This window comes from Lactuca virosa, chromosome 6, assembly GCF_052849685.1.
Source record: "Lactuca virosa cultivar CGN04683 chromosome 6, Lactuca_virosa_CGN04683_v6, whole genome shotgun sequence".
Lineage (NCBI taxonomy): Eukaryota > Viridiplantae > Streptophyta > Magnoliopsida > Asterales > Asteraceae > Lactuca > Lactuca virosa.
This window is the reverse complement of record NC_136431.1, coordinates 175,982-197,007: the sequence shown is the minus strand read 5'-3', so window position 1 is coordinate 197,007 and position 21,026 is coordinate 175,982. Positions and strand designations below refer to the sequence as shown.

The window sequence follows — 21,026 nt, the reverse complement described above, 5'->3', positions numbered from 1 at the left end:
TGTCCAAATCTCCAATCTGGAATTACTATCCTTCTCCTCTTCCAAGGAGACTGAAATCATGTCTACATATCATCCAATCATTGTCACAACGACAACACCTCACTATACATCACCCCTTAGCGGCGCACACCGCCATCTCATAACATGTATACATACCCAGAGACTGATCGCATAACCAGCAATCCATACATAGCCTGCCGCATTTCCTCAGCATTTCCACCATTCGGGGACAACCCCACCAGCCGCTATCACATAGCAGCATCCTCCCTACTTGCTCCAAGATCCATGATACATGCCAAGCCCTTACTACAACTGAACCGCCTCATTGCACCACTCCAATGATCAACATTCAAACCGCGACAGGTAACACTCTACACCCAGCAACTCATTCGAGAATTTCCAATTCTCCCCCACTTAGAGCACTAGCTATTATACACAGGCGGCGAGGCTGACATGCTGCTCAATCGAACCTCACTAATACACCGAACTTCAAGGAACCTAAGTTCATGCTGAAAGTTTCCAATTCCCCGCATCATGACCTTCCTTCCTCACAAATTCCACACCGGATACTATCTCTCTAAAAACTCTCAATAATAACTCTTCTCTAACACATACAACACTTTATATCTCATGCAAGAAGCAACAACACAGAATCATAACATAAACGAGATAAAGCTGAAAAACATACCGGCTGACACCTCTGGCGCTGACCTGATCTCCTCGGTCACAAGCTGATAAGCACGCCCTGGAGCCTTCGGAGGCTCTGCTCGACCCTGACTCCCGTCAGTAAGTCTCAAAGTGGCTGGCGCTGGGGCCTGCACTGACCTGGCAGCCAGCAGAGGACACTGGGCCTTCATATGGCCCACCTGATCACAATGATAACAAAGTCGGACTCCTGCAGCTGGAGTCGACTACCTGCAATCTCTGGCTATGTGGCCCTCCTTGCCACACTTGTGGCACCCCGAAGAAGAACGACAACTTCCCTCGTGCACCTTGTCGCACTTCCCGCAAGTGCGACTCCTCTGACCTCCCTGTCGATAATCAGCGGGCCTCATCCGCTTCGGTGCAGGCTGCGACTGCACCGGGGCCTGCCTCTGCTCTCTCCACTGGAGCTCAATCTCTAACTCGCGCCACCTAGCGGCCTCCTGCAACTCCAACAAGGTACTACACCTCTGCGTGGATACAAACTGCCAGATATCCCTCTTGAGCATACTCAGATATTGGGACATCTGAGCCTGCTCCGAATCAAACTCCGGGCAAAACATCGCCCTCTCAGTAAACATCCTCGTGATCTCCGTCACCGACTCTGAATCCTGCTTCAGCTCCAGGAACTCGTGAGCCAACCTCTCTCTCTCAACCTGCGGAAAATAACGAGTACTGAACATCTCCCGGAACTGATCCCAAGTAACCGCAGCTCGCTGCGCATCATAATAAGATCCCGTAGTCAACCTCCACCAATCCTTCGCCCCGAGCCTCAAAAGGTTCAGAGCACACCTCACCCTCTGATCCGCAGGGCATGAACACGTGAAGAAACAACCCTCCACGTCTGACAACCATCTCATAGCAATGATAGGATCCTGAACTCCATCAAAGGTAGGGGGCTTCGTATTATCGAAATCCCGATACTGAAAACCCCGACTGGCTCCTCCCCCTGCCGCTGCCACAGCCGCTGCGGCTGCCGCGGCCGCTGTCTCTGCAAGGGCTGCATAGCGCTCATCAAAATACTCAACCATGATGGTCTTGATCGACCCAAACAGTTCCGGTAACTCGTCCCGGAACATAGCAGCAACCTCCTCATGCAGGATCTCCTGAATCCTAGCATCCAACTCGTCCGTCCTCATCTGACCAATAACCTCGGGTGGTGCTGATCCATCCTGACCACCCTCTCCTGATCCCGAACCCGAACCGGATCCTGACTCGAATCGTCTCGCATCCGCCATACTGCAATACACCAACAAGATCCTCAGATACCTTGCATAACCTTCGAGAACTAACCTCTAACCAACAACCTAGGGGTTGTGACTTCCTTGACACGCGTATGGGTCCCGTGCTTTCAGTAGTACGGGCCCATACTACCTTCCACACCTACCCATATTTGTCTCAAGTATCACCACAACGCCCTAAGCACAAACATTCATAACAAGCACTCAATCCTCACTCCTAGAGGAAAGCTGAATATCTCATATAAGGAAAACCCTAGGCTAGTAGGCATCACATAATCAGGCAATTCTATCATGCAATTCCTGAAATTCCCTAGCCTAGTACTAGCATGTTGTTCTAACATATCACATAAACAAATAACTTGTATGGTACTTTGGGGTAACTTACTGGCTCTGGCTGATCGTATCCTCTGCATCCTCCTTTACTTATTTCGAAAACCTTTTGAAAACCATTTTGAAAATCCCTCCTTGATTTGAGACTGGATTCACACGAATGTTCCTCCAATTCACTCAAACCAAGGCTCTGATACCAACTTGTAACACCCAAAAATTCCAACCAATTTAAAGCGTTTTATTTCATTCAAAAACCATTAAGTTCATACATCTTGTTTTCAAAATAGTTTAGACATCAGAGTATCCCCCAGAACCATATCACATAAATCATAAAATATGAGGAGCGGTACGATCACGCCTTCGCCTTGCCACGATCTCCTGAAGTGCATGAAACAATAAACTGCAACTGTAAGCCCGAAAGCTTAGTGAGTTCCCCCAAAGTACCCATACACACGTAAACATACGCATGTAACAAAGAACAACATACTATGGGTCCAATCAACCTTCTGGTTGGAATACCCCTGGCCCTCAACCATCGGGTTGGAATGCCTACATACTACGAGCCCAATCATCCTACCGGGATGGAATACTCTCGGCCCACAACCATCGGGTTGGAATGCCCATACACCTATACGTGCAACAATAACTACTATGGGTCCAATCATCTCGCAAGATGGAATACGCCAGGCCCCTCAACCATCGGGTTGGAATGCCAACATACTATGAGTCTAATCATCCTACCGGGATGGAATACTCCTGGCCCACAACCATCGGGTTGGAATGCCCCACTTCCTATACATACAATAACTACTACTATGGGTCCAATCATCCCTCAGGATGGAATACCCTAGGCCCCTCAACCATCGGGTTGGAATGCCAACCTACTACGAGTCCAATCATCCCACCTGGATGGAATACTCCTGGCCCACAACCATCAGGTTGGAATGCCCCTACACTAGCAAACATGCACACATAACATGCAACCACATAACACTCTACAGAACCAACATACTAGGGCCCTATCATCCTACCGGGATGGAATGCTTTCTGCTACTGCTCAACATACATATCCCGCAGGCAACCTCCTACCAGCGTACATAAGGCAAGACCAACTACAGGTCTATGAATATAACCACTACCCAACTACCAGGGTGCTGATCCAACAAAACTTGCCATCACTTAACTACCTTATCCTCCAGGATACTAAGCTAACAGAGCATAACATCATATCATTATCCTATCTACCAGGATACTAGCAAGCATATCATCACATAAGCATAACAAGCTATAAACAACAATTCAAAGGACCGGCCTTGGTGCCTTAGACCCTTGAGTACAGTGAGGATAACTCACCTGAAACGAAGAACCGAACCACGAAAGCACAAACCCGAAGCACTGCCCCAAACTCCAACACCTATAGCCATCAATGGACCATTGACATAAATAACCAATTACCATAACACCCATGAAGGTCAAAGTCAAAGTCCAGGCCAAAGTCAAACTTCATGACTGACTCTACTCGCCGAGTCAACCCGTTGACTCGTCGAGTCCTTATACTCTGAAAACTCTTAGAACACGACTCAACTCGACGAGTCACCCCAAGACTCGTCGAGTCCAACGATCTCCGAGTACCATCCTGCTCAACTCACCGAGTCACCTCCCGACTCACTGCTTCGAGGTTTAACCAGAAGAGATTGGGGTTCTGCAACCAGACTCACTGATTCCAAGGCAATCTTCAACAGACTCGCCGAGTTGTTCTTCCAACTCGCCGAGTCCATGCACATGCTCATACAACTCGTCGAGTACACCCATGTGACTCGCCGAGTCTCTCCAGTTCTCAATCCATACAGTGGATTTTCGAACCATGCAGGGGCTCCAATCCATAGATCCACTCTTCTACAGTCTAACCCTCACATAAAGTGGCAAACTTTACGTGAAACCAAGGAGATATAGGTCCAAAACACTCTAGGGCTAGGGTTAAGGACTAGGGGGCTTCACCAATATCTCTTAGAAATGAGCTTTATGTCATTTTGGACCATCACAAGCCTAGATCTGAGGTAGCAACCTCATATCTAAGCCTCTAACTCGAAATAGCTCTCAATCATACCAAAAATGCCCCAAATCTCAAATGATAAAAGATCTAGATGCAAAAGAGCCCAAGCAACAGATTATTACCTCCAATATAAGCTCCAACTGAAGTAGATCCCGTATCTACACCACTCCTTTGCAGCAAGCCTCTTTTTCTTCAAGCCTCTTTCCAATATTTCCTCCTCCAAAGCTCTATTCTCTCTAATAATGGAGGCTCACTCGATTTTAGGGTTTCTGGATCTCAAAAGGGTAGTAAAGAGGCTAAGGGTGGGTTATAATGTTCTTTATATAGGGCACAACCCCCGGGATTAGGGTTTTCTCTCTACAACACCAACTCGTCGAGTCCAAGCCGCCGACTCGGCGAGTTGGCCACTTAAACCGTGACAGAATCCCGCTCTGACTCGGCGAGTAAGCAGACCTACTCGTCGAATCCCTTCTTTTATTTACACTTTTGGCCCTTCATTGAACTTCTGAAATTTCGGGATGTTACACACACCCTTGAAACATACATTTCCCAAGAATATCTTGAGTTTACGGCCCAAGATCTCCCTTGGCCGTAAACTCAATGTTATGGCATGTATGGGCCATAAACCCTCCTAGATGAAAAGCTAGTGACCCAGAACCCTTCCTTGATGATTGTAGGACCTTAAACCACACTCACTTCATAATGTCCATGAGTTTACGACCGTAAGCTCCTTGCTTGGCCGTAAACTCATCAAAAGCCTCAATAAAGGTGGTCTTTCTCATACTTGTGTAGAGCAAAAGTCCCTAAAGCTTCCCTAGCTTTCAAACCAACATTTAGGCATGTTTGACCACGAGTTTACGGCCGTAAACTCCCTTGGGCCGTAAACCCATGGTAGTAAACTCAAGTTAGTGCCATTCCACTTCCCTTTGATGAATCACATGTGATTCCAACACTTGGTCCAAGTGTTTCCTAGTCCTGGAAGGTGTTTCCTTTCATATAGTTGCTTATAAACACTATATTCATGCCAATATATGTCATTTAGGCCTTATTGTGTCTCGGGACTTCATTCGTGGAACTTCTCATCCTTACACGCATACCCGTTTGAATCACCCACATCAGGTGAGTTGCTACCCCGTAATGAATCTTTTAACTGTTTTAAATGTTTTAAGGGGGGGGGGGGAATACAAGTTGAGCACAATGATAATTGTGTAACTGTTTGTTATAAACATCTTTCAAAATGTTACTTATGTCATTTATAAGTTGTCAAAACATTTCAAAAACATCTTTTAAAGTTATGTTACTTTATAGTTATACAAAACTCCGTTTTTAAAGTACAAGCATAACTTAGTAGAAAAATGAGTCTTTTCAACAACAATACAAGTAAATTACTAGTAAACTATAAGGGGTATAGTTTAGGGGTTCAGTTCATGCTAGATACAAGAGTAGATACTATGATGAGAAACAAACAATAACATACAGAGAGAGAGAGATACTATTATGAGAAACAAACAATAACATACAGAGATAATACTATGATGAGAAACAAACAATACCATACAGAACAAACAAACTAGGTTGCTATAGCATGAGAACATATAGGATCTAATTATACCAATGAATCACTAACTCATTGTTTTAAACAAAAGGTGATAGTTATATTGGGTATACATGATCATATAACTTGAATGTGAGTTACACGGCTTGCAAGAATTTGCAGAGGTCGCGTTTGGTTCCCTTAATCTCTAGACAGGGAGAGCGTTTAGTAGGGGTACTAGCCTTCACATTATGACCATAATAAAACAAACATGTTTTAGGTCATCAGTACATCCGCATGTCATTATAAACGACAACTGTGTACTTACATTTCCCATTACTTTCATAAAGTGACAGTACCACTTGAAAGACAAATGAAAACTATTTTCGAGTTAAGATAGTTATAAACTAGGGAAAACTTACATTTTTACAAACGACAAACAAAACAGTCGAGTCTAGCACATAGCAGTAGATGCCTTGGTAGAAGGCTACGTTTAATAGAAAGGACCATAATCCTAACCTTATGATTCCTTAATGTATACATCAAAGGATATATATATACCAATAGGATCCGACAGGTAATAGGATGTGTGCTCTCTGCTTCATTTCCTGTTCCTTGTTTGGTTGTGGGCTTGGAACGAATTCACCCAATCTATTTTCTATTCGATTCTAGATATATATATGCTCAGTATACATTAAGTCATCATAAGGGTACCAGGTATGGGTCAAGTCATAAGACACAGAGTCAATGCACAGTTTTCTAGTACAAAACATACTTTCCAAATCAGAACTTTTGGTATACAAAACTAGAAACTTAACCAGTAAAGGGTTTAATCAATTTTATTAAACCATTAAAACTTAAAGGACTTTAGGTGATTAACTCTATAATACTTTAGTTTATACATTATGGTTATATATAATTAATACCCAATAGGTAGTTGGATGTGTGTTTTCCGCCTTACTTCCTGTTCCTTGTTTGGTTGTGGGCTTAGGGCAGATTCACCCAATTAACTTTCTATCCGATATTAGATCATATATATCCAGTATAAACTAAGCTATTATAAAAGTAATCATTGTGGTCACCATTTTATTATAAGAAATAAGGGTTTTCTTAAAGAATCTTTTCATAAAATATATCAGAGCCATTACAACTAACTCCATGAGTAACAAGTGAATACACTAGGGTTATATACAACAATGATCTAACAACCAATGGGATGTGTGTTATCCGCCTTAATTCCTGTTCCTTGTTTGGTTGTGGGATTGGGGCAGATGCGCACAGTCGATTGTTTGTTTACTCTGAGTTTTATATAACTTGTATCCATTTAATACTCATAGAAAGGGTTGTAGAGTCATTTTTACTTATCTTTCATTAAAGTAGGAAATATAGGATTTTCTAGAGGAACAGGCGAACTTTTCTAAACAGAACTTACAACTTACTATATTTTACAACTTACTCACATCACTAAAATCTTATGAACTCACCAGCTTAATTGCTGATCAACTCTTTCAAATAACTTGTATTCTCAGGAGCCTATTAGACAGGTACTCGTGCTGGGAATTCAGAAGATGGAGCATTATAGCTTCAAGTCTTGTTTTGTTATTTGCTTATGAATTCTATGTTTTGTGAACACACACATTGTAAACACTTTCTTTCTAAATGAAATGGTTGTTCATTTCTTGCTTACTATAATGCATATCTTGTGATACTAAACATGACGTCCTCCACCCCTGAACGTTTCCGCCGTTCTGGTTTTGGGGTGTGACAGATGGAGGAACCGGTGCAAGAAAAGAAATCAGATTTTGAAGACATGCCCACGAGATTTGCAGCTGCATCCGAAAAGAGACACAATGATACCGATGTTGCAATAAAAGAACAACGAAATATGTTAAGAGAGCATCAAACCATGATGATAGATCAACAAGCCATGCTTAGGAATCAGCAAACATCTATTCTGAACATTGAAAAACAACTAGGCCAACTTGCACTACAAATAAACGAGAGACAACCGGGTGGACTTCCTATACCGAAAAGAATCCGAGAGGTGCACATATAAATATCGTGACGACTAGGAGTGGGAAGATTATTACTCCTCTGATCCCCATTCAGAAAGAAGATCCAAAACCAATGGAAGAAGAGGCAGAAAAGCAGAAATCACTGAAACTCGACACGACTCGCCGAGTCGAAGACACGGACTCGACGAGTCCACCACCTGAATTGAAAAGGAGCCTCCTGTCAAACCTTATCAACCTCCATTACCTTTTCCAGGCCGAGCTAGACAAGAGAAGCATGATGTAGATTATCAAAAGTTCCTGGAACACATCAAAGCCCTTCAAATTAATATGCCCTTCATAGAGACGGTTGCACAAATACCCAAGTATGCCAAATTCTTAAAGGAACTCCTCACAGATAGGAAGAAGATGGAAGAAGTAAAGGAGGTAGTTCTCAATGAAAATTGTTCAGCCGTCATGTTGAACAAAGTGCCTAAGAAGAGAAGTGACCCGGGTAGTTTGACATTGCCTTGTCAATTCGGAAATTTGGCAACTATACATGCATTAGCGGATTCGGGGGCAAGTGTAAATCTCGTGCCATATTCGTTCTTTAAGAAATTAAACCTTCCGGAGCCAAGGCCAATTCGAATGGCAATACACTTAGCTAATAAAACGGTGACATTTCCAATGGGAATATGCGAGGACCTATTGGTAAAAGTTGATAAGTTCGTGTTTCCAGCGGACTTTATAGTACTAGACATGGAAGCAGATCCTCAAGTCCCAATCATACTTGGAAGAACTTTCCTCAACACCGCGAGTGCTATAGTAGATATGCGAGATTCCAAACTCACCCTTAGGTTGGGGGACGAATCTTTATATATAAATAACATTAATTACTTGAAATTTATGACATTGCAAATTCCTTTACTTACATAAAATTGAGTTGTTATAAATATATAAAAAAAAACAAATTTATTAAAAAATCAAATATTAAAGTAATTTTGGAGGAGGGAAATGCAAAAACATATTAAGGGAAATAAATATGTGGAGGGAAATGAAAAAATTTCTACCAAATTTATATGAAATTTTTTTCTCTTTCGGACCAATTTCCGACTAAAATGTAATTAATTTTTTTTTGTTATTCGTCGGTATTATGTTGGAAACTACCAACGGATTTCCGACAAAACTTTTCGATATTCAAGGTTTGTTGGTATTGCATCGAAAACTTGTCCGAACATTAGGGGTGCGTTTACTTGCGGAAAAATGAGCCGTTTTCCGGAAAAAAATTTCAAGAAAAATGAAAATTTTGAAAACGCGTTTAGTTCGTCTATTTTTCTAAATTTTTCACGGAAAATGAAAATTTTCCGTTTTCTAAAATTACAAAGAAGTTGGAAATTTTTGGAAAACCAATAATCATTGTTTTCCATATTTTTCTAATCCAAAATTTTTCTAAAATATAAACACACACCCACTCCCATCCCACCCACCCTCTACCTACCCCCAACCCACCACACCCCTACCTACCCACTCCCAAGCCCACCCTCACACACACACACACACACACACCTACCCACACCCACACCCCCACGAAACACATACACATACACACACACACACACCCACAAATACCCTCACACCCACCCCCACAAACACACACTCACACACACAACCCACATACCCCCACCCCTACCCCCTACACACACAACCCACACAAACCCACACCCACACCCTCCCCCACCCCCACACATACACACACACACCCACACCCACCCCCATAAACACACACATACACACACAACCCCACATCCCTACCCCCTATACACACACACACACACACACACCCACATCCACCCCCACACCCACAAACACATATAACCCACACAAACCCACACCCCCACAAACACACACACACACACACACACACACAACCCACACAAACCCACACCCACACCCACCCCCACCCCTACCCCCTACACACAACCCACACAAACCCACACCCACACCCACACCCTCCCCGACCCCACCCCCACACATACACACACACATCCACACCCACCCCCATAAACACATGCACACATACACACAACCCCACATCCCCACCCCCTATACACACACACCCACACCCACCCCCTATACACACACACCCACACCCACCCCCACGAACACACACACACAACCCCACACCCACCCCCTGTGACATCCCCATTTTCACGGCCAGAAAAGACCGATTTTGTTTATGCTTTATAAAAATCAGAGTACCTATTTTAATAAAAATGTTGCAGAATTTGTTCCCAGAAAAACCTGATAAATACGATATCAAAGCATTTCCGAAGAAATGTATTTTTATCCATTTTAAAACATTTGGGATGTCATCGTCAATACAGAAACATAAGCATAAACAAAACTTACATTCATTTACACTAGTGATCTACATCTCTTTTAAATCCCTCAGTGTAAAGTAGCTTCATATCGACACCTGTGATACAAATAAGCTTGAGTGGGTCAGGTTGGGAAACCTGATGAGTACATATGGTTTTCAACCCACAATAATATAATTATTATGTTAAACATCAAACAATCAATTCAATTACCCATCCCCATTATCTTCTTTACTCTTAAGGATCTACCCTAAGATTCAGCTATTCATCGTTCATTCATTCCTAAGGAGTATCCTAATGAATCGGCACTAAGTCTGCATAGTCGCCAGGATTTATCTCGTTTATTGACAATATCGTTTTCGAGAGTCCACTCGTAATACCTGTCAATGGGTTTTTAGAGTACACCGGGTGAACACATCGTTCACAACACCTACAGGTTGCGAGCCTGCTAGTGTTCCACTAGACATTCTAGAATAGTCTGTGGTTGTGATCCATACGCTGCTAGATGACGGGGCCATCGCTTGGGTCATCGTTTGGCTCATCGTTTTGGCTCATCACTTTGGCTCATCGCTTAGGTCATCGCTTCGCACCATGTTTTATCACTCATATATTATTGCTCATCATTCATCTCATCTTTCATCGCTCATCATTTATCTCATCTTTCATCGCTCATCATTTATCTCACCTCTAATCTACCCATGTTTTACCCAACACATTTTGTAGATATAAAATATGTATACAGTTTAGATCATTTAAAACATGTATAAAATCGTTCATCCAACATAGATAGCAAGTATACAGATAATATGCACATGTAGCACGTAATTTATATAAAATACTTCATATCTATGTGTAAGATGAAAGTAACTATGCACTCACCTGGTAAGGTGGTGACTCGATACTCGGACAGCACTTCGTTACTCTTAAAACAATTTTCCCTTGACAAAACCTAGTATCATTACCACTAGAGTTTAGTCTAATATTCACCGAGAGTAATTAATAGTCTAGCTATTATTACTATTATATAAGCGTTAAACAATAATCTTCACCCACTATGTACAGACAGGGGCCAGACATGGAACACCGAAGGGCAGGATCATTTTGGCATATAGCACTTCTGAATCCAGCAACCCAAGCGGCCCTCCAAACCAGATTCCCCGTACCGCGAGTGGTTAAAAAGATATTATAACGACACTTATATAACCCATAATAATAGCCCAAATAATTATTATAAGATCCTAATAACATTACTATATTTAAATAAAAGCTATATTAAATATAGTATATAGGCGTAGCTCACTTACAATGAGTTTTTATTAAAAACCGGGCTTCGCTGGAGCAGCGTTTCCGAGCCGAAAGCTTTTCTTCTCAGAGCCGTCGGGCGCTCCGTGGCTTCCTTCTCGTGCTAGGGAGGTTCCCTAGACTTGGGAGGGGTTTAGGGAGGCTAGAGAGAAGTTAGAGAGATAAAGAAAGGCTTATGGTGTGAAGAAAATATGAAGAGTTCACCCTTTATTTATAGGGATTTTATAGTAAAGTAGCTACTAAGTTTCTTCTGTATCTGTAACATTCGGATTCCCAGGTATCTTATTTTAAGTATTTATATTGAATTTTAGAGAGGGACTTGGCGAGTAGGCGCTCAGACTCGCCGAGTGGGATCGCGCATTTCTAGTCTGATTTAATGAAGGACTCGACGAGTCGATGCGTGGACTCGGCGAGTCCGCGCTGTTAAGTGAAACCCTAATTCTCGGGGCATGTGCCCTATTTAAAGGCCTTTATAGCCTCCATTGCGGCCATTTCACCCTTGAGAAACCCTAGAGAGAGAAAGAGAACGTTTGTGGTGCAAGAGGAAGGCTAATTCACCATTTCTTGTGTGTTTTAGCAAAAGAGAAGTAGTTTCCAACAAGAGGAGGTCAAGGGAGCTGTGGATCCAGGGTTTTCAAGTTCAGATCTACACTATTGAGGTATCAAATCGAACTTCCCTTCTGTTTTGGGTTAAGATCTTTGATTTAGGGTTTTCTATAAACCTTTTTAGGCTTGAAAGGTTGAGGTTATGGTCCCTTGCTGGGTTAGACCTTAGATCTGGACCCATAGAGGTCCATAGAACCTTTCCCATTCTGCTTTATGCTTGTTCATGGAGGATTGGAGACTAGGTTGCCATTTTTAGAGTTATTTCTCCATTTATGACTTGATGTGGGTTGCATGCACGTAAAGGTTGCACCTTTACGTGACCTTTGAGCACTTGAAGGCAAGATCTATAGTTTAGAGAAGCAGATCTGACCTCAGAAGGTCATTTGAGAGTTGTTATGGGAGCAACTCGCCGAGTCCATAAGTGGACTCGACGAGTCGAGTCGGGGTTGCCCCGTGATTCGTGACAGGTGTAACCCGTCGAGTGGAAGGATGACTCGACGAGCCAAGAGAGGCTGAAAGGATTTAGAGGACCCGCATGGACTCGCCGAGTCGCCCTTGTGCACTCGACGAGTCGGGTCAAAGTTTGACCGTTGACTTTCGTTGACCTTAGGGTTCTGGTCAAGACTGATTCAAGAGAGTTCAGGGAAGGGTAGAATGACCTTCTACCCAATCTGTAGAGATGAGATCACGAGAGAATATTGATCGGGGATGTTATTTGAATAATAGGTGGAGGCTAAGTTGGGACGTTGAGCACGAAAGTTTATCCGACTTCATTGAGGTGAGTCTTCTCACTATACTGTACCCGGAAGGGTACCTATGTGTGACCGGAAGGTCTTATATGCTATGAGATGTATGAGCTGTATGTTGTTATGTGATATGTATGTGTTATGTATGTTATGTACGATAAGGACCGGAAGGTCAAGATGATATGGACCGGAAGGTCAAGTGGTTACGGACCGGAAGGTCGATACGGGTAGGACCGGAAGGTCTACCGGGATTCGGGACGGAAGTCCCCTGAGACACATGGATCGGAAGATCCTACAGAGTTATGGCCTGGAAAGGCGTATGTGTTGTATGTGGTATCTTGGGGAACTCACTAAGCATTTATGCTTACAGTTGTTATATTATGTGTTTCGGGTACTAGTGATGATCGCGGGAAGGCGTCGGCATGATCCGTACACACTTATAGAGTTTATGTTATTGAGATTCTGGGACATGTTTTATTATGACACAGTGGATACATTATGTTTTGTGATTATCGTGTGATTGAAAGTATGATTTAAAAATGAAAATTTGTTTTGGAAATTTACGTCGTTACAAGTTGGTATCAGAGCCTTGGTTTGAGGGATTCGGGTGCATCTTCGGATGAATCTGAACTCAAACTGAGGAATTGAGAAAGTTTTTCATAAAATAAACAATTTTTTTAGAGAGTAAAAGATTTTGAGAAAGGCAGAAGGAAGCAGTGTGTACGATCAGCCAGCGCCTGAACGGTGATTTCCCAAAATACCCTTACATTATGTGTTATGAGATATGTTATGATATGTTATGCATGATAGAGTTGGCTAGGTATTCATATTAGGACTAGAGTGGCCTGATTTTGTGATGCCTTAGCCTAGGAAGGATTTTGCTGCTATGTGATGCTTGAGAGCGAGTAGGTAGCAGTAAGGAGCTGAAGAGGGGTCTACCAAGGGTAGCCTATGCCAGTGAGATATAGAGTACTTGTGATCTGGGATCCAAGGAGGAGGACTTAGGGTGAATACTGATGCGGTGTGGACGGTAGTATAGGGCCCGTACTACTGAAGACACCGGAGCAGTACACACTCTAAGTAAGAATCCTTTGGGTACTAAGGAATAAGTAGGGCTGAGTTATCGAGTGCAAGTATGATCGAGCGAGTCTGATATTTTTATGTTGTATTTCAGAGACATCATGGTTGGGACACGTCACAGACCTGAGCCGAGTGGCGTGAGTGACGAGGAGCTTCGTCAGATGATCCACGATGAGGTGGCAGCGGCGATTCGAGCCGAGATTCCGGAGATGTTTGGGTCTATCAAGACCACATTGATTGAGACTTTTGATGAGCGGTACGCAGCGGTGACTGAGGCTGCGGCTGCTGCAGCTACTGCAGCTGTAGCTGCTGCCAGACCTCAGGGAGGTGACTCGTTGTTGCTTCGAGAGTTCAGCAACACGAAGCCACCGGAGTTTGACGGGACGCAGGATCCGATCGCTGCGATGAGATGGATTTCTGATATCGAGGGATGCTTCTATACGTGTTCATGTCCGGAGCATCTGAGGGTACGGTTCGCGTTGAACCAGCTTCGCTTGGGAGCGAAGGATTGGTGGAAGTTCGTGACGGCGAGCTTCACTCTTGCAGAGATTTCAGTGGTGACCTGGGAGAGGTTCACCACCATGTTCAGAGACGAGTATGTTCCCCCAGTGGAGAGGGAACGGTTGGTTCAGGAGTTCTTGACCCTCAAGCAGGGTACTGATTCGGTTACTGTGGTTACCAGGAAGTTTCATGAGAGGGCGATGTTCTGTCCTGAGCAGGTGTCTACTGAGCAGGCACGCATGAGCCGGTATTTGGGCGTTTTGAGGAGGGATATTCGGGAGTTCGTGTCGAACTCGACTTACCAGACATTTGCTGAGCTCCAGGCAAATGCCCGGAAGAGGGAGATTGAGTTGGAGACTCAGGCCAGGGAGGAGGCCGAGTCTCAGAGGATGGATCGGCGGCCGGCACAGTCTCAGCCGGCAGCCAAGCGGGCAAAGTCCGCTGATACGAGATCTGGAGGCCAGAAGGGCCGCACTTGTGGGAAGTGCGGCAAGGGACATGATGGGGTCTGTCGATCAGGTGCTTGCTACAAATGTGGCAAGGAGGGGCATATCGCCAAGGATTGCCCCAAGGGATTTATGGTTTGCTTTCATTGCAACCAGACTGGCCATCGGAAGGCCGAGTGCCCGCAGTTACATCAGGGATCAGCACAGGGATCTGCCCCTGCTGCTAGGGTTACCGAGGTTCGGCCAGCGAAGGCCGAGGCACCGAAGGCTCGCGGGAGAGCTTTCCAGTTGACAGCGGAGGAGGTCCGCGCAACGCCCGATGTAGTGGCTGGTATGTATTCTTATTTATTTATCCTGAGATGAGATATTGTGCTTATATGATGATATACGTAGGTACTTTTCTTGTGAGTTCTGTACCTGCCTTAGTGTTATTTGACTCGGGTGCGAGTCGATCATTTGTGTCGATAGCGTTTAGTCGACACATCAGTAGCAGACGAGAGGCATTGAGTCGACCTCTGCGAGTTTCCATAGCTGACGAGCGAGTGGTATATGCTACAGATGTGATACGAGGATGTGTACTCGAGATCTTCGGTGTTGAGTTCCCGATAGATCTGGTCCCGATAGCGATGAGGGACGTGTGTGTCATAGTGGGCATGGATTGGTTGAGCCGATTTGGGGCTGTTTTAGACTGCGAGCGACAGTTGGTGACGATACGAGACCCTAGTGGGGGAGTACTTACGGTGTACGGCGAGGGTACCCGATGTGGGTCGGCGATTTGTTCGGCTGCCAGAGCGAGACAGAGTTTACAGCAGGGCTGCAGCGGGTTTGTAGCCTATGTGATGGACGCACGAGAGGCCGCTGGGAGGCTAAGTTCGATGGATGACGTTCCGATAGTGCGTGAGTTCCCGGATGTTTTTCCCGAGGAGTTGTCGGGTGTGCCTCCCGAGAGGCAGGTAGAGTTCCGCATCGATTTGGTTCCGGGGGCAGCGCCTATCGCCAAGGCGCCTGATCGCCTTGCTCCACCAGAGATGCAGGAGTTATCCTCGCAGCTTCAGGAGCTGCTGGGGAAGGGGTTTATTAGACCGAGTAGTTCCCCTTGGGGAGCACCGATCCTTTTTGTCAAGAAAAAGGATGGTTCACACCGGATGTGTATTGATTATCGGGAGTCGAACAAGTTGACGGTCAAGAACCGTTACCCATTACCGAGGATCGACGATTTGTTCGATTAGTTGCAGGGAGCGTCTTGGTTCTCCAAGATTGATCTGAGGTCTGGATATCATCAGATGAGAGTGCGCGATGAGGATATCCAGAAGACGACGTTCAGGACTCGTTATGGGCATTACGAGTTCGTGGTGATGCCTTTCGGGCTCACCAATGCACCAGCAGCGTTCATGGATCTCATGAACAGGGTGTGTAGACCGATGTTGGATCGTTCGGTGATCGTGTTCATCGACGATATACTGGTGTATTCGAGATCTAGAGAGCAGCACGAGGAGCATCTGAGAGAGATCCTCGGGGTATTGAGGACGGAGAGGCTTTATGCCAAATTCTCCAAGTGCGAGTTCTGGTTACGGGAGGTCCAGTTCTTGGGGCATCTCGTCAACCAGGATGGGATTTTGGTCGATCCGGCCAAGATTGAGGCAGTGATGAGTTGGGAGGTGCCGAGATCTCCCACCGAGATCAGGAGTTTCCTAGGATTGGCCGGTTACTATCGGAAATTTATCAGAGATTTCTCCAAGATCGGCGTGCCTCTCACCAGGTTGACCCGGAAGGGTGTTGCTTTTTCATGGGGTCCGGAGCAGCAGACCTCGTTGACACTTCGCCAGAAGTTATGCGAAGCCCCTGTGTTAGCCCTCCCGGAAGGGATGGAGGATTTTGTGGTGTATTGTGACGCATCGATATCAGGGTTGGGTGCGGTGCTTATGCAGAGAGGGCATGTGATAGCGTATGCATCGAGGCAGCTGAAGCCTCATGAGACGAGGTATCCCACCCACGATCTGGAGTTAGGGGCAGTGGTGTTTGCCCTCAAGATATGGCGTCATTATTTATATGGGGTTCGGTGTACCATATACACGGACCACAAGAGCTTGAAGTATTTGATGGATCAGCCCAATCTGAATATGCGCCAGAGGAGATGGTTGGACGTGGTAAAGGATTACGATTGTGAGATCCTGTACCACCCGGGCAAAACTAATGTCGTAGCTGACGCCCTGAGCCGTAGGGCGGAGAGTGCCCCGATTCGAGACATTTGCATGCGACTGACAGTGATAACTCCGGTGTTGGACACCATTCGGGAGGCCCAGGCAGAGGCCGTGATACCGGAGAACCGCAAGAGGGAGCGGGTGATCGGGCAGGTGTCCGAGTTCATTACCGGTAGTCGAGGGCTGATGACCTTTCAAGGTCGGATTTGGGTGCCGTATGCAGGTGGGACACGTACCATTCTGATGGAGGAGGCGCATAGATCGAGGTTCTCGATCCATCCCGGGGCCACTAAGATGTATTTGGACCCGAAGAAAGATTATTGGTGGCCCTGTATGAAAAGGGATGTCGCGTGGTTTGTCGAGAGGTGCTTGACCTGTCGCAAGGTTAAGGCCGAGCACCAGTGTCCGCATGGCAAGTTGCAGCCGCTTGAGGTTCCCCAGTGGAAGTGGGAACAGATTTCCATGGATTTCATCACCAAATTGCCGAGGACTGCGAGGGGTGTCGATGCAATTTGGGTGATCGTCGACCGGCTGACGAAGAGCGCGCATTTTCTTGCTATCAGTGAGAGCTCTTCTGCTGAGAGGTTGGCAGAGTTGTATGTGATGGAGGTGGTATCGCGTCATGGAGTACCGATCTCGATTGTGTCATATCGAGATGTACGTTTCACTTTCAGGTTCTGGAAGAAGTTCCACGAGGAGTTGGGTACGAGGTTGCATTTCAGTACCGCCTACCACCCCCAGACGGACGGATAGAGTGAGCGGACGATTCAGACACTCGAGGACATGCTTCGAGCATGTGTGTTGGACTTCGGAGGAAGTTGGGACACGTACTTGCCGTTGGCTGAGTTTTCCTACAACAACAGCCACCATTCGAGTATTGGTATGCCTCCCTTCGAGTTGTTGTATGGTAGGAGGTGTCGGACTCCCATTTGCTGGGGAGAGGTAGGACAGCGTGTGATGGGTAGCACTGAGATAGTGCTTCAGACGACAGAGCAGATACATCAGGTTAGACAGAGGTTATTGACTGCTCAGAGTCGTCAGAAGAGTTATGCGGATAGGCGACGATCCGAGCTTGAGTTCCAAGTGGGAGACTTCGTACTCCTGAAAGTGTCTCCTTGGAAAGGAGTGATCCGATTCAGGAAGAGGGGCAAGCTGGGGCCCCGGTATATCGGGCCATTTAGGGTGACCGCGAGGGTGGGCAGGGTAGCTTATCGGTTGGAGCTACCTGAGGAGCTGAGACAGATTCATGATACCTTTCACGTGTCTCAGTTGAGGAAGTGTATAGCCGACGAATCGGCGGTGGTACCGCTGGAGGATATTCAGGTGGATGCGAGCCTGAATTATGCTGAGAGACCAATCGCGATCCGGGATTGGAAGATCAAGGTTCTGAGGAACAAGGAAGTGTCCCTGGTGCAGGTCCAGTGGCAACATCGGAAAGGGTCCGAGCTGACCTGGGAGCCAGAGTTGGAGATGCGGGAGCAACATCCAGAGTTGTTTGCCGAGCAGGACTTCGAGGGCGAAGTCTGGTTCTAGTGGGGGAGAATTGTAACATCCGGATTCCCAGGTATCTTATTTTAAGTATTTATATTGAATTTTAGAGAGGGACTCGGCGAGTAGGCGCTCAGACTCGCCGAGTGGGATCGCGCATTTCTGGTCTGATTTAATGAAGGACTCGACGAGTCGATGCGTGGACTCGGCGAGTCCGCGCTGTTAAGTGAAACCCTAATTCTCGGGGCATGTGCCCTATTTAAAGGCCTTTATAGCCTCCATTGCGGCCACTTCACCCCTGAGAAACCCTAGAGAGAGAAAGAGAACGTTTGTGGTGCAAGAGGAAGGCTAATTCACCATTTCTTGTGTGTTTTAGCAAAAGAGAAGTAGTTTCCAACAAGAGGAGGTCAAGGGAGCTGTGGATCCAGGGTTTTCAAGTTCAGATCTACACTATTGAGGTATCAAATCGAACTTCCCTTCTGTTTTGGGTTAAGATCTTTGATTTAGGGTTTTCTATAAACCTTTTTAGGCTTGAAAGGTTGAGGTTATGGTCCCTTGTTGGGTTAGACCTCAGATCTGGACCCATAGAGGTCCATCGAACCTTTCCCATTTTGCTTTATGCTTGTTCATGGAGGATTGGAGACTAGGTTGCCATTTTTAGAGTTATTTCTCCATTTATGACTTGATGTGGGTTGCATGCACGTAAAGGTTGCACCTTTACGTGACCTTTGAGCACTTGAAGGCCAGATCTATAGTTTAGAGAAGCAGATCTGACCTCAGAAGGTCATTTGAGAGTTGTTATGGGAGCAACTCGCCGAGTCCATAAGTGGACTCGACGAGTCGAGTCGGGGTTGCCCCGCGATTCGTGACAGGTGTAACCCGTCGAGTGGAAGGATGACTCGACGAGCCAAGAGAGGCTGAAAGGATTCAGAGGACCCGCATGGACTCGCCGAGTCGCTCTTGTGCACTCGACGAGTCGGGTCAAAGTTTGACCGTTGACTTTCGTTGACCTTAGGGTTCTGGTCAAGACTGATTCAAGAGAGTTCAGGGAAGGGTAGAATGACCTTCTACCAAATCTGTAGAGATGAGATCCCGAGAGAATATTGATCGGGGATGTTATTTGAATAATAGGAGGAGGCTAAGTCGGGACGTTGAGCACGAAAGTTTATCCGACTTCATTGAGGTGAGTCTTCTCACTATACTGTACCTGGAAGGGTACCTATGTGTGACCGGAAGGTCTTATATGCTATGAGATGTATGAGCTGTATGTTGTTATGTGATATGTATGTGTTATGTATGTTATGTACGATAAGGACCGGAAGGTCAAGATGATATGGACCGGAAGGTCAAGTGGTTACGGACCGGAAGGTCGATACGGGTAGGACCGGAAGGTCTACCGGGATTCGGGACGGAAGTCCCCTGAGACACACGGATCGGAAGATCCTACATTATGGCCTGGAAAGGCGTATGTGTTGTATGTGGTATCGTGGGGAACTCACTAAGCATTTATGCTTATAGTTGTTATATTATGTGTTTCAGGTACTAGTGATGACCGCGAGAAGGCGCCGGCATGATCCGTACACACTTATAGAGTTTATGTTATTGAGATTCCGGGACATGTTTTATTATGACACAGTGGATACATTATGTTTTGTGATTATCGTGTGATTGAAAGTATGATTTAAAAATGAAAAATTGTTTTGGAAATTTACGTCGTTACAGTATCTTCCGCGTACGAGCTCCGTTTTCTACGTTCTTTATATCCACATGTTGGTATTTACGAGTACTACAACTTTCATTTAGACCCCGTTGGCTAATTCTCATTCTATCTCAGATTTACAAAACTGTATCGAATTCGCCGCGCTCGAAAAGTAGAGACTAAGCTTCGTCCATAACTTTCGCATACGAGCTTCGTTTTTGAGGTTATTTATATCCACGCGTAGGTAAAAATAAAATCTACAACTTTCCTTTTTATTCCGTCGGCTAATTCTCGACCGATCTTAAATTTAACAGTAGGAGGTGATTACACTGTTAAATGTCCGCGTAAAATTCATAACTTTTACATACGGACTCCGTTTTCGTCTGTCTTTTTGTCGTTGAGTTCCTATTAATGAGATCTTCAATTCTCATTTAGGTTGCGTTGGCCAAAAACCGCTCGATCTAAAATTCGAATTCCGGGTTGTGCACTGCTACGCCAAATCTTAGAAAAATTATAACTTCCTCATACGAACTCAGATTTGGGCGTTCTTTTTTCATGCACGCTCTCGTTTTAACGTATACTACGACTTTTGTTTAGATCACTAAGGCCAAAAAGTCTTGTATCGTAAATTCACTATTTACGTCGCGCTGTGTCGTATCGGTTTTGCCGTAAAACTTCGACGGGCCATAACTTATTCGTTATAACTCAGATTTCGGCGTTCTTTATAT

At 45.2% G+C, this 21,026-nt stretch overlaps 1 protein-coding gene across 1 annotated transcript; it reads left to right on the top strand.

The window, feature by feature from the left end:
- Window positions 1-8,202: 8,202 nt before the first annotated feature.
- LOC145119681 (uncharacterized) lies at window positions 8,203-8,787 on the top strand. The gene has a single exon (XM_079055385.1). The coding sequence runs from the start codon at window positions 8,203-8,205 to the stop codon at window positions 8,785-8,787; it is 585 nt and encodes a 194-aa protein (XP_078911511.1).
- The last annotated feature ends 12,239 nt before the right edge of the window (window positions 8,788-21,026 follow it).

Coding starts and splice junctions, on each gene's coding strand:
- LOC145119681 (XM_079055385.1), top strand. CDS start 8,203: ATGCCCTTCATAGAGACGGTTGCACAAATACCCAAGTATGCCAAATTC.